The sequence below is a fragment of the Chinchilla lanigera genome, unplaced genomic scaffold (assembly GCF_000276665.1).
Source record: "Chinchilla lanigera isolate Chin_1 unplaced genomic scaffold, ChiLan1.0 scaffold00070, whole genome shotgun sequence".
NCBI classification, from domain to species: domain Eukaryota; kingdom Metazoa; phylum Chordata; class Mammalia; order Rodentia; family Chinchillidae; genus Chinchilla; species Chinchilla lanigera.
Genome location: NW_004955471.1, coordinates 2,427,879 through 2,442,589, shown reverse-complemented (window position 1 = coordinate 2,442,589; position 14,711 = coordinate 2,427,879). Strand labels below are relative to the sequence as shown.

Here is a 14,711-nt window from a genome sequence, read left to right as displayed (position 1 = left end):
AAAAAAAGATTATGAGGGTTTTGGCAAAAAGAGGTATAGATCAATGGATTGGAATTGACAGCACCGAAGAACCCCTCACATTTGTGGTCCTCCATTTATTTTTTGATAAGGGTGCTAAGACAATTCAAGGGGTAAAAACAGACTTTCAACTTTCAACAGATGATGCTGAAGTAATGAATATCCCTATGGAAAAGAATGGAGTAGGTCAGGGGCTGGGGATTTAGCTCAGTGACACAAGTGCCTGCCTGGCAAGCGCAAGGTCCTGAGTTTGATCCCCGGTACCAAAAAAAAAAAGAAAGAAAGAAAGAGAAGAATGGAGTAGGTCATTATCCAACCCCAAGTAAAAAATTAACTTGAAATGGATCAATGACCTAAAACTATAAAAGCCTTAGCTGCAAACACAGGCATAAATCTTCATGCCATGAAACCACAGCAACGAAAGAATAAAATAGGTAAACTGTAGTTCATCAAATTAAATTTTTGTGCATCGAAGTTTACTTTTCAGTGAAAAAACCCACAGAATGAGAAATTTTGAAAATCTGATAACAGGTCTGTGTCTAAAATAGGCCTCAAAACTCTTACAACTCTTACAACTTACAAAAGAAAAATGACCTAATTAAAGCTGGACAAAGCATCAGAGTAGATATTTCTACAAGGAAGATACACAAATAGCCAATAAGCCCATGAAAATAGGCTCAACATGATAGTCGTTAAATCAAAACCATAATGAAAAATGACCACCACTCACCAGGATAACTATAATAAAAGGACAGGTAAGCCAGGTGGGGCGGCATGCATACGTAGTCCTAGAACTTGGGAGGCTCAAGCAGGAGGACTGCCACAAGTTCGAGGTCAGCCTAGGCTACAGGGTTAGTTCAAGGCCAGTCTGGACTATACAGTGAGACCCTCTGTCTTAGTTACTTTTCTCTTATTGCTGAGACAAAACACCCAACACCCAAAGTTAAAGGGGGAAAGGTTTATTTAGCTCACAGTTTGTAGAGGTTTCAGCCCATAACTGGCTGGATCCAAGGCAGAGTGGCATAGCAGAGGGGCAATAATTCATGGCGGCAGAAGACAGCAAAAGCGTAGCAAGACAGAAAGAGAAGGCAAGTTTCTTTCTGTCCCTTATATTATATCCAATCTACTGGGATTAGGGCAGTGCCAATCCAATCAGTGGATGGATCTAGCAATCACCAATCCTTAATCCTAGGCACCCTTAATCTCATCACTGCACTATAAATCAATCACACACTCTAGGGGCTGGGGATTTAGCTCAGTGGCACAGCGCCTGCCTGCCAAGTGCAAGGTCATGAGTTCGATTCCCAGTACTGGAAAAACAAAACAAAACAAAAACAAAAACAAAACAAAACAAAACAAAAATCACACACTCTAGATCAGCCACCTCTGGAAAAGCCCACCTCCATGACTGGATGAGTCTCTGGGGGGTGATGTAGACACATCATAACACCCTCTCTCAACAAAACAATAATAATAACAACAACAATAACAACAAGCGCTGCTGAAGATTTGAGAAACTGGAACCCTTATATATACATTGCTGGTGGGAATGTGAAAAGAATCAACAATTTTGGAAAATATCCTAGCAGTTCCTTAAAAATTTAAACAGAAGCCCAGCGTATGTGCCAGAAATTCCACTCCCAGGTTCATACTCAACATTAACGAAAATTTATGTCCACTCAAAACTTACACATGAATGTTTGTAGCACCAATAGTAGCCACAGTACCCAAAGAGTAGAAACAACCTAAATGTTCACTAACTGATGATAAATAAAGTCTAGTATATTCACAAAAGGTGTAATATTTGCAATCAAAAGAATGAAATGCTGGGCCAGGGATATAGCTCAGTGGCATAAGTGCTTGCCTGGCAAGCCTGAGGTCATGAGTTCGATTCCCAGTACAAAAAAAAAAAAAAGAATGAAATGCTGATACACACAACACGACTGAAGCCTGTGAACATCCTAAGTGAAAGAAGTCAGTCACAAAACCCTCTGGACATCATCAGACTCCCTTCACACGAGATGTCCAGAGCAGACAAATACGCACAGACAGGAAGTAGATTAGTAGTTGCCTGTGGATGGGAAGAGTCTTGAGGACAAACAGAATAACTGGTAATAAAAGGTATAAGGTGTTTTCTTGGGGAATAATGACAGCGTTCTAAAATTAATTGTGCCCATCACTATACAATTCTGTGAATACACTAAAAGCCATTTCGTTGCATACTTTAGTGATTTTGAGTTTTATCTTCATATTAGTTACATATAACTTAGAACACACAAGGCCCAGTCCGTGTCCCCGACAGGCTTTGCAAAGCCAGCCTGACTACTCCTGCCTGCCCTAGACAAGGCAGCCTCTCGGATAGTACCATCAAATTGGTTTCTGCTTTGTCCTCATGAGAAAGGTACTGTGCTTCCCTGCAAGGGACTCACTGAGCCTGGATCCTGGTGCTGTGGCCTTCGGGGTTACGGGAAGCACAGGGAGTCCCAAGGTGGGCTCCCCTAGGATGCGCTGAGCTCTCCACGTGGGGAAGCTGGTGTCCATGTGCAGCCCACAGCTGGATGTGTGGAATTCTGGGCAGTGTGTGGACCAGGTCACCCTTGGGTTGCACACAGACCGTCACTGTTAAAGTAAACACTGAGATGTGAGCCCTAAACGCATTTCTGCAACAGGACTGTGCCCTGCGGTGGCTCACAGGATTCCCGGTGCTTGGTTTGTGTTTCATTTTCATTGAAAATGTGGTCGTAAATAACATCTAATTTGAATGAAGAGGATAAAAATGGAATTTCTCATTTATACGTCAGTGATCAGAATCTGGTTGCCACGGCGACTAGTTCACCAAACAGGGAGACAAGAGGTGGCTGTACAGTCATGATCTTCTTGGCTTGATCAAACTGGGGCTTTAAGTGAGGAGCTGTGGTGGGTCTATTCATGGAAAATGAAAAACTAGACAAGCAGAGGAGGACGAAACAAACTGACTTTACACAACAAGGATAAAACCAATCATTTTCAGGACTCTACCTTTTACTTCTGAGCTGTTTCTACATCTCACTCTAGGCAATTTTACCAGTTCGAAACACTGTTAGAAAGACCTTTAGGTTTTTATTTTCCTTAACAACGCTTTTCTGTAAGTCTGGAAGCTTATTCTTTTGGTTTTAATGTCATTTTTTTAAGTAAAAGGGTTTACTAATGTTACTTGTGTTTCACCATCTCAGGTTCATATGAAAACAGCCACAAAACCCTATTCAGAATAATTACCCAGGGGCCCGGGATTCAGCCCAGTGGCACAATGCCTGCCTGGCAGTTGTGAGGTCTTGAGTTGGATTCCTGGTACTCCCCCTTCAAAAAGAGTGATTACCCAGCAACTGCCATATCTAGTAATTAAAGGGCCAGCGAAACCCAAAGGAATGTCTGTGACAGGAAAGAACCCCAGAATGCACTGTATGTTCTAGGACTTCTGAAAGCAGTGGCTGGTTATCTACAGAGCTAAAATATTAAACTGGAAAATTCCAGATAGAAAAAATCGTTAAGTGTTCAATAACTTATTGCAGTAGATTGTTACAACTGTTCTATTTATTTATTTATCTCCTACTTTTCTTAATTTTTAAGTTAAATTTTATCACAGGTGTGTAAGTACAGGAAACAACAGCATAAGCAGGGCTAGGTATTGCCTGTGGATTCAGGCTTCCACTGGGAATCTTAGGCCACGTCCCCTATAGGAAAGTGGGACACAGAACGTGGATTCACTAGGAGTTGCAGAAGGTGTCCCCTGTGGATAAGGGGTTCTTGAATTTTTGCAAAAGGCAGAGTCAATCAGATGGCCCTTGCCATTCTGGTGAGGACATAAGATGCAGCTTTGAGCTAGGGGTTGCTGCTCAAAAGAACTTCTGACCTACGGGGCCAGTGCCGGAAGGTGGGAGCAGACCGGGGTCCCACGCCTGGCACCAGCGCAGCCATACCTGACAGCAGCAGCCAGAGCTCCCCCCGCATGCTCTCCGGGATGCCCTTCAACACCAGCGCCCGCGTCTTCTCCGTGCGGTACATGCAGACCCCCTGCCCATACTCAGCAAAGTGAATCTTCCAGGCTTGCTCTTTCAAAAATTCTTTGGCCTGAAAGACACAACGCAACGTGACTTCACTGCAAAGTATCGGGAGGGTGCTGAAGAGAATTCTGATAGAAGTTGGGAACATCTTCCCTGTTGAATGAAGTGGTCAAGTTCTGGACAGAGCAAATGAGAAAAAAACTCCAGAATCCCTGGACTTCTTCCCCAATTTTACACATCTATTATACCCTTGGCTGCCATGAAGCTTTCCTATAGTCACAAACCTGAAATGGGTCAGTACAAGGCCCGTTAAAGTTATGGTCTACACTCCCAAGGGACCACGAGTTACTGTGTTCTTAATGTGAGCTGAGAAACCCTATACTTATTGTCTGACTTCCACAACAGTTAAAATCAGACACAGAAAAGTCACCCATACCCTCTACAGTCTTTTCTCCCTCCATTAGGCCACTCTGCCACCTTGTGACTTATTTAGATGAAAACTGCCCCGCTTAGAGGACAATCTCTATCCCCACAAACACCTAGGATTTTACTTATATTAAACACTTTTAACAGTATTACTCTAATATAGGATAGAAGGTTTCAGGGAAGAACAGGAGGCACCCACCAGTTTCGGGTTGAACTCCTCAGGAGATCGCCGCCGATACATGGTCATCAGGGTCTGCGTGGCCGTGGGGACGCTATTGCCGTTTAGGTTAAACTGGCGCTCACCGTCAGCATCAGAGCCCGTGCTTCTCTGGGAGCTAGAGGACACGAGGCTGCTGGGCCGGGAATAAACCTGCTGGGTAGAGAGGACACAACACTAAAGACACGGGCACCGGGACGTGCTTCTCCCGGGCCCTCCAGATAGACATCAGTGACCACACTGTGTTTTCCTACACGCTTCCTGCTGTTGTGCAGAACCGGAAGGAACACAGCAAGTCAGTATTTGCCTGGGATTGGACAGCGGCATGGGTCACAAGCCATAGCATTTTAATGCTCGGAGCAGGTTTCCCTGTAGATTTGATGCATTAGGGCAGAGATGTGGTTGGCGTCTGCCTCTCTGATTTATACAGATTTATAAGAGAGTGCAGCTGTTGAATCAGAAACTGACAGGGATGCGGCACTTCCTTTCTACTTCCTTCCCCCAAAATACCCATGTAAGTGCACCAGATGGACAGGGATGGGGATGTTATGTGTGCTCTTGCCTTCTTTTTCGTTTTTGAGACAGTGTCTCGCTAGGTAGTTTAGGTTGGTCTTAAACTATGTAGCCCAGGTGGCATCAAGCACACAGCGATCCTCCTGTCTCAGCCTTCTGAGTGTTGGGATTATAGGCATGCTGGGATTACCACTGTGCCTGATCACTGTACTATTCTAAAAGCATGTTTCAGCTAAAACTACCCTGCTCCATCATTTTAACTAGCCTCATACTGTATCTTCTCAGTGCTCTGTTTCCCTGAATGTTGGTCCAGGACCTAACTCAACAGAAACCCAGCAGGTATTTTATCATAATAAAATCATCATTATGCTTTATTTCAGTTCTGAGACTTTTTAGTGACTTTCATAGCATTCTCAATGATGTCCCTTTATGGACAAGTCACTTGCTACGTGACCAGGACAAAGCACTTAATAATAACATCAGTGGAGCCAGGAGTGCTGGTGTGTGCCTATCAGCCCAGCACTCTGGGAGGCTGAGGCAGAAGGATCATGAGTTTCAGGCCAACCTTGCCTGATCCTTCAACAAGTTCAAGGCCAGCTTGGATTAAATAGTGAGACTGTTATAGTGAAAACAAAAAACAAAACAAAAACCCTACAGAGGGGCTGGGGATTTAGCTCAGTGGCAGAGCACCTGCCTGGCAAGCTCAAGGTTGTGAGTTCGATTCCTGATACCAGGGGCGGCGGGGGTGGGACCCTAGAGAATAAAAGGTTTAGACCACATGATTGCAAAGATTCCTCCAGCTCCATGATCCCAAACACAAACTCCTGGAGATTTAAAGATCTTGCTGAGATACTGCGCTGGACCTCAGAGCCCAGAGTTCTAACAAAACAGATACGCAAGTGAATGCTCTGAGGACAAACCCCAACACCTTGGAGGAGGGGCTCCCACGGACCTCATCGTCAGAACTGTTGTAGCTTCCTGCAAACTCTCTGTCTGAGTATATTTTGGATGTCGTCTGCTGCAGGAAATCTGAGATCCTCTGCACTAGGAAGTCTCTGTCTCTCAGATTAGCGAACAGGAAGGTCATCCTGTTCCTGGTGCTGATGGACAGAGGACTCGGGAGCACACTGGAGCTGTCGGCCTTCTCAACAATGGTCACCTGGAAAGAACCGTGAAACAAAGAGCGTTACTCTCCAAGAATGACCCAAGAACCGCTGACGAGTGGCAGTGAAAGAGGAACGAGGCATTGTGATGGCTCTGTGGGAACCACTCATGTTTCACAGAAGCAAACTGAGACCCTGCAACTCTTCCAATAAAACAAAACGTCAGGACAAGTGAAACAGGAGTTTATCTTCCTGGTCTAAGTCAGTGGTTTTACACTAGGAGTGACGGCCGAGCCCCAGCGCCAAGGCATTTACAACATCGAGGCATTTCTGGTTGTCACAGGTAGGCAGAGGCCAGGACGCTACCAAATACCCTGCAGTGCAGGGCAAGTGCGGCCGTCTTCTAAGTGGGGCCGCAAACATCAGTACTACCGAGATTGAAAAATCGTGGTTGTGCATCCTGCGTTTTTCATAGAGGACTCCTAGCTGCTGCACCATTCCTAAGACAGATGATCTTTGTTTTGTTTTGTTTTTTGTTTTTTCTCCGGTACCGGGAACCGAACTCACGACCTTGCGCTTGCCAGGCAGGCGCTTTTGCCGCTGAGCTAAATCCCCAGCCCCGACAGATGATCTTTTCATCAAGCTTAATGTAAGGACAATGCTGAAAACACCACTGGGCCTTCAAGGGTCTCACTCAGACTCCAGGGCTATGCACCCAAAGTGTTCAGTCACCCGTTCCTAGACAGACAGGACGTAAGCAGCTCATTTGCAGCTCTATTTGCACCAGCAGACTATGTGTGGTGTGTGCGTGTCTGTGTGCATGCGCGTGCACACAATGAAGCCTATCATGGTGTAAGAACAGAAAGAAAAACATCAGACTGAGTTCGGAGCTGAAGACCTCTACTGGTGGCTTGTAATAGAATTTTCATCAACTGGAAGCAAGGATAAATGCATTAAAACTATTTTCTTAAGCACATTAGAAAAAAACATCTCCAGGCAAATACTTGTGGATTTTTTTGGTGGGAGGGTACTGGGAATTGAACTCAGGACTCTGCACTTTCCAGGCAGGCGCTTATGCCACTGAGCTGTTTCTCCAGCCAAATACTTGTTTTAGTTGCAATGGTTCTTAACTACAGATCTAATGCAAAGTCTGTTTTCCCCTCTTCATTTCTGTCTGCAAGCGGTCTACACAGGTTCAACTTTAATTTGTATACCAGCATTTTCATGTAAATATATCTCCTCAAAAGCAGAATCTTAAAAAATCTTCCCCATTCAAGCCTAAGGAATATATTGAAGCCGTCTAAAAAGTTGCATGGCCTCAAGTGCCATGCATTATATGATATATATGATATCTATGTGATAAATACATTTAGGTATCATTTATGTACAACTATAAATATATGTTTTAAAGTAATCCCCAAGATACCTGGGGTACACACATAAAGGCTTTCTTTTTTTCTCTAATGCAAAATTGTTACACAAATGGAAAAAATAACCTGTTTCATGAAAAGGATTTTGCCATGACACTTGTGTGAATGCTTGTTTTATTTTTTCATTTTTTCATTTTTTTGGTACCTGGAATCGAACCCAGGGCCTTGGGCTTGCCAGGCAAGTGCTACACCACTGAGCTACCTCCCAGGCCCATGAATACTTATTTTTAAAGGTTCTATAAAAGTTCTTTTTCTGATATCCAACTTTTGCTGGTTCTTTGGGTAGTTAAATGTCTAGGGCCAAATCACAGATGCCAAAGGAATTACGATTTCAAATTTTGTCTAAAGCACAAACTGTCATGTGGCTCTTGACAAAGTCAGGTGGAAAGAACCCTTTACCTAGCTCAATCGTGAATACAGAACCAAGGAAGCTTGCATATGCTCACACAGTCTATAAAATATTTTTTCACTGACAAGTGAGTTCTAGTAAAATTCTGTCACCTATGCTTTGTGCCATCAGGACAGAAGAGAGCTACGTGAGTTTTCTACAGTGCAATAAGGCATATTTCATTTCCAACGTGGTTTATAAAATAGAGCAGAATTTAATCAAGCATTGGTGGTTAACACTGAAGCTTTATGAGGCAATTTACGGTTGGGGGAGAAAAAGAAATGATCTGGAATCTCTATCTAATGAGGAACCTCATTGGATCACTTTAGCGGCCAGTAATTTCTTCAAAATCCACAGCACAACGATTCTGTGTGAACGTCTAACGTCTGCCGATTTGCTCCGCCTTGAGGCAATACATGCACTGCATATGAATCACCTTCAGTCAATATTTCATTTTATTAAAAATTAAATCAAACAATTCCCAGTGCACACAAGTCCTAGAGGTGACCTTTCCAGATAGAGTGTGTGTGATGTTCCGGGGAGGCTCCGGTCGATCCACCAGCTTAACTCAGCTCCAGAAAGCATCGGGCTCAGGGTGGGAACAGACTCGAGGGGGCCCACTGCTTTCCTGACTGATTGTTACTAAAGGTAATAAAAGTTACATTAGGTCTCTGCCTCTTCCATTAGCTGGGGTTAGGAACCCACTGTCAACACAGCTGAGTGATTCATCAGGTCAGAGGGAAGGAACTGCGGCTGCACCCTGAAACCACAGCCTGCTTTGTTCCTCAATGTCACCCCCAGATGGTCTCTCCTCTGATTTACCCAGCGTTCCGGCCGAATGACCTCTGCCCTGCTACGGAAAACCAGCAAGCAGAAGACAGTTTGAGAACATCTATCACTATTATCCCCATAACTGGGAGGGTGCAGAGCGGTCACAAATTACTGTGTCCTAGATTGTACTAAAGTGTAAGCAGCTAGCCGAATCCAGGACCTGGGGGAGGACCAGGAGGTGGGGTCTGGACAGGGGCTCCCAGGCTCTCATGCCTCCTCAGGGGACACAGAGCTGATGTGCTCAGGTTCACAGCTGGTCCACCCGGGGACAAACTCACGGCAACCCTCCTGCCTCAGCCTCCTGAGTGCTGGGATTATAGTGCACACCACTATTTTTCATCTACCAAATCAGCTTCTGGGAATTCGTAACATATAACTTAATGAAATTACACATATGACTTGGGAAAAGGTAGAAACAATGACAAGGTCCAACCATAGGTAAATGAATAAATGTCTATACACTTAAGTAGAGTAATATGTAGTCGTTAAAAATTATGTTTTAGAAGACTAATGATTCTGGAGACAGTTTAAAATATATACTCTCTTAAAGGAAATAAGTTTTAAAAATCCCCTATGTTGTGTATTTAAATTATACAAATGACGTGCATGTAGCAAAGCACGGAAAATACCTAGAAAGCTGTATCACACAGTAGGAGTGGTTGTGTCTGAATAGAGGGCCTAGGGGTGACTTCTTTTTCTGCCCGTACTTTCACCACTGTTCTGCGATAATGATGCATTATTCTTTAAGAAGAAAAAAAGTGTGACATTGGCTTAACTAAATTTTTAAAGAAGAAAGAAGGCAGAGAGAAACTTGAACCCTTTAATATTCTTAACATCTAATTCAGATTAAATGCCCAAAGCTTCTGACTTCCAGGAAAGAACCAGGTAACTGGGCACTGCCAGCTTAGATCACTGCGCTATCAGGCCCCGCCCCGCCCCCCCACCCCAAGTCCTTGTCGCCCCCGGACTTCACAGCCTTGCTGCAGGTGACTCCAGAGCCTTCCCCTCGATAATCCTTTCTTAGACTTTGCTGGGTAGGAGGAATCAGGCGGGGACTGGATTAAAGTAGAGACTCCCAAACCTGCAGTGATTTGGATCCAGAAGATCTGGACCAGGCTCAGGAGTCTGCCGCTGCGACCAGCACGCAGCCCAGTGATGCTAACATGGCGAGCTGCGGCTCCAGCAATGCGGGCGCTCGGGCTGGCAGCCGGGCCTCACAGCGATACTTTCAGGTCTCTTTATTTTATTCTAAAACATCTTGAGGCTTTCTTGACTCTGGAAACATCTCCCTCAGGCAGGGGTTGGCACTCCCACGCACTATTTTTTATAAGGGAGTGAGCTATACCACACACACCCCAACCACTCTCACCCAGGGACGTTACTCCTCTGCCCCCCACACCACCCCAGTGACAAGGACCAGACACCCAGGGCAGCCACCTCGCCCCACAAACTGCCAGCTAGCCAGTCCATGCCTGTTTGCCCTGTCCAGCGCATTTCATCCCTCGGAAATCATCGCAGGGATCTGCCTCCCGACTGCCCTGGTGTTCCCGTGGGGCCTGGCCTCTCCTATTAGATCTCTGATAACAACAGCCCCCTCTACCCCAGGGATTGATCCCAGGGCTTTCGATTGATCCCTGAGCTACACACCCAGCTGCTTTTATTTTTTATTTCAAGACAGAGTCTTGCTAAATCACCAAGTTTCCAAAGCTCTGATTGAACTTGGCAATCTTCTTGCCTCAGGCTCCCAGAGTGCTGGGATTACAGATGTCCACCACCAGCGCTGGCTATTAGCTACCTTTTCAATAGCAGTTATCTGAGCAGCTATAAACCACCCCACCCCTGAACAATAATAAAACCTACATTCAACAAACACAGGCTGTTTCTGGAAGAAAAGATCTCATAGGTGTTACAGTCACAGCTATGACAGCAAATGAAGGGTGACAGATGCCATCAACAAGTTATGAACATTTGCCAACGGTGGCAAAATATAAATAAATACAAAAAATAAAATTTGCAGTTCGCACACGAAAGGATTACACACGAAACACCTACAACAGCCGTTTTGACAGATACTTACCTCACGGAGTGGGATGATGAGGCTACATAAGTTTTCCTCCTTGCTAGTAAAGCAGATATAATTTGTGGAGACAAACATCTGCCCCAAAATGTGCATTTTGTTGAATGGAGTCCAGAGAGTACAGTCTGTGTGGCCATCTAATTTTTCATCTTTCGGCAGCCGGAAAAGGGCACGGTACCTCTCACTCTTGGCCCTGGCGTCAAGATCACTGGAAAACAAACATTAGAATTCATCTCACGAAAGAAAGAGGCTTCCAACCCTTCTACGTGCTGCAGGGACGGAGGGTCCCCCAGCCCACCACTCACCTCCTGTACCCTTTTAGCTACTCCAACCTAAGGCTGTCAAAGCATCATAGAATTCTTTCCATATGTGTAGGTCTCTTCCCTTGTATTGCCAATTGACAATATCTATAAATGTTAGAGCACCTGGGAAAAACTAAGTCTGAATAGGAAATTCATTCTTTCTAAAGAATGCAATCATTTCAGAGAGACTATTATTAGACAAAAGGAAAGGAAGTGGAGGGTGTAAAGCAGGGCAATAAGGGAAATGGATATGATAAGAATGTTATACGCATGTATGAAATTGGCACAAAGAAACCCAGTATTTTGCCAGGTTAATAGGCACTAAGAGAAAATATTCTTTGAAAGGAGGCCGTCATTTATAAAGAAGCTATTACATTTACTCTTCTCTAGTGCTTTTTCAACCTTATCTTTTAAAGCCAGACCTAGTGAGATGCAAATAGCCACGCGAGTCTGCTGGTGCCACCGCCTGCCCTAAACGGACAGCAGAGCTGCACGAACAACCCACTTCCTGGACAGCTATGGTTTCCCATCCCGACGGGGCCTTCTGCTGTCCATAAGCTCTCCCCTCACATGTTCTTTATCTCGTGCAAACGTCTCCCCACAAGCCCACTCTGCTGCAGCCCCTCAGGGGTCTAGTTCCTGGCTCTACAGAGCAAAGCTGAATGAATGCACGTGCTCCCTCCAACTCCCTCCAACTCCCTCCCTTCTCCTGAAATCACCTCTGTGGTCCTCCTAGGAACTCAACTTCCTCTCCACTTCAAAGGAAGACACATCAGCACTCCTCAGCATGCTTCTCCACAAAAGGTCACTTTAAAATTTTACTCTCTCCCGTCCCCATACCCACCCTCACCAATAAACTTCCCACCTGCGTCCTTCACTGAGTCCTGTGTGCAGTCTGCCATTCTACAAATAAGCGACCACCCCTCCCAAAGGAATTCCATTGAATTTCGGGAAAAGGCAGTCAATACTTGCCTTTCACTGCTACTTAACTCACTGCAGCTAACTGGATCTATCCTTTACCATGGTGTCAAAACATGTCTCAAATTACCAAAGACACTTTAATTACAAGTTCTTTCCAGACTCCAATTACCACCTGCACACCCATGATTTCTAATTTTACATTTCTTACCGGACTCATCTCTAACGAGATGTCCTGCAGGCAACTCGACCCAATCGAAGCCGAGCTATCGCACCCCCTGCACACCCTCTTCCTTCCGTCCCCATTGCAGTTCCGTGCAGTCACTCTTTATGGAGAGCATCAACGGCTCCCTCCCAGGCTCTGGGCTCTCCTCCCACATCTCGGAGGCTTCTCTGCAACCTCTCCCCGTCTCACATCCTGCCACCTTTCAGCCATGGAATGGACTCACTTTCTCTGTGCTTTTTGCTTGTGCTTCCTACTCCATGTGCCCCCTCTGCCTATCATATGCTTCCTACTGTGCGGGAGGGTAACTTCTACTACCTTCTGCAGACCCCATTCAGAGCAGCTCCACTGGGCCATGCTCTCCCCAAGTGTGTGCACACGCCACTGTCCCTGGGACCAGCCGAGTTCCCGGCACAGTGTGTAGCAGTGCTCTGGCTGTCTCTTACTGAATTGGGGGGTGGGTGCCTTGGGCAGTCTTTTTCCTGCTATATCCATGTCCAGAACAGTGTTCAAAAACTGTGAAGTTGTCCAGTCCAGAAAAGATTAAAATAAACGTAGGAATGAGCGGATGAACCAATGGGGTTTTGTTTTCTAAGATCTGTCAGACTTAAATTCCCCATCACATACCGTTTTAGAGCAGACACCTTTTTAGGAGATTTCTTTTTCAGTTTGGGCAGGGATCGATCTTGTTCAAAGCCCTCGTTGTCTAAGAGCTGCCTCATGGCTATATTGGCAAGCTGCTCCATTAATTTGAAGGTCTCGTTGATGTTGAGGAACACGGAGAAGAAATGCTCGCTGGATCGAGTGCTCACTTTGATCACATCAGGCAGGAGCAGTGTGGCGTTCTTCTCAAGCTGGGTGATGTCCACCCACCGGATTACCAGCTTAGCTAACAGAGAGAACAAGGCCAGGTCAACGCCAGGGGGGAGGGACTCCACACCTTAAGATGCCCTGCAGTCTGCAGGCCCATCTTCACTGCCTTCTCAACTTTAGGAGCCATATTTGAAACCTATAAATTCTAGAGCACAAGTATGACAGACTTAAGTCCACGTCCACTAAGTTAATTATACCTTTAGTGAGTCTTTATTATTTAATGACCTACTTCTTCCCACTATTGAGTGGACAATGCTTGAATTTGCTTGTTAAGCGGTAAGCCAAAAACAACCCACTGCCCTCAGTTAAATTTACAGATTGACTTTGGACACTGTGATTTGGTTTTTGAGTTCAGGGAAGGCCTGAGCAGACTTTCCAAAGCATCCCTCTGCAATTCTACACCACTTACCTTCCCTTCCCATAAGGAAGGAATAAAAGCACAGGTGGTTAATACTGAGGTACACCCAACCCTGCCGGGGGACCTTCCCCTTCCAGTAGCTGCAAGAGTAGTAGTTGACAAGCTTCTCTTCCTCGGGCATCCCGAACAGCCTGTGGAATTTCACGATGGCCTCTTTGAACTTCTCTGTGTCATCATCTTCTTTCACGTCATTGATTTTATTATATTCTGCAATGATGCCCTAATCAAAGATCAAACACAGAGACATAACTGGTGTTAATATGACGAAAGTTGCATGTCTTGGAAAGAAAGAAACAATTTCTAAGGCCAGAATTTTTTTTTTAAAGTGGTGAATTCTGTCCAGAGGCAACCCTCAAATTAGCAAGTAGCATTTGTGTCCTGATTTTCAAAGGACAGTATGGATTTTATTGGTGCTAATTATTCTATTAAGCTCATCTGGAATGACGCTTGTAGTTATATTTCACAAACGAGGAGATGTAAGCATTTTGCTATCTCCTGCATTTTTGTTAAGCTAATCATGATATGGTTGTCTCAAAGGTCGCTTTCTGCCTTTATCAAAATCAACAACAAAATCATCGTAAAAGAACAAGAGAGGAAAGGAAAATCAAACACGTGTCACCAGCTGATACCTTGGCCAGACTCACTGGCTCAGGGCCATTTATAACATGGGGGCCTAGAGAAAGGAACAAGTCATCATTTGACCAGAAGAACAGTGAAAATGAGAGTGAAAATTGTATTAGATTGGGATTTTGTGGACATCTGGACAGGAAATGAAATATTTGCATAGCAAGTGACTGGTTTAGTCCACTTTTTAATCATCACAGTAGCTTAAGAAGCCATTTCTGTTACTCAATTTCTCCACAACTCCCCGAAAACTGGCTTCTGTAGCTCTTGATTAAAAAAAGAAAGCTCCCTTGAACTCCACCTTTGTGTA

The 14,711-nt window shown here is 44.9% G+C and overlaps 1 protein-coding gene across 2 annotated transcripts in view; it reads right to left on the bottom strand.

Moving 5' to 3' along the window:
- Tbc1d9 (TBC1 domain family, member 9 (with GRAM domain)) overlaps positions 1 to 14,711 on the bottom strand; it is a gene marked incomplete in the record, with an annotated part of 109,879 nt that overhangs the window by 27,351 nt on the left and 67,817 nt on the right. Inside the window, 6 exon segments of one of the 2 annotated variants that reach the window (XM_005400866.2) lie at positions 3,975 to 4,125; positions 4,684 to 4,857; positions 6,167 to 6,373; positions 11,044 to 11,251; positions 13,114 to 13,375; positions 13,769 to 13,997. In XM_005400866.2, the coding sequence (XP_005400923.1) occupies positions 3,975 to 4,125; positions 4,684 to 4,857; positions 6,167 to 6,373; positions 11,044 to 11,251; positions 13,114 to 13,375; positions 13,769 to 13,997 (1,231 nt within the window). 2 annotated transcript variants of the gene reach the window in all.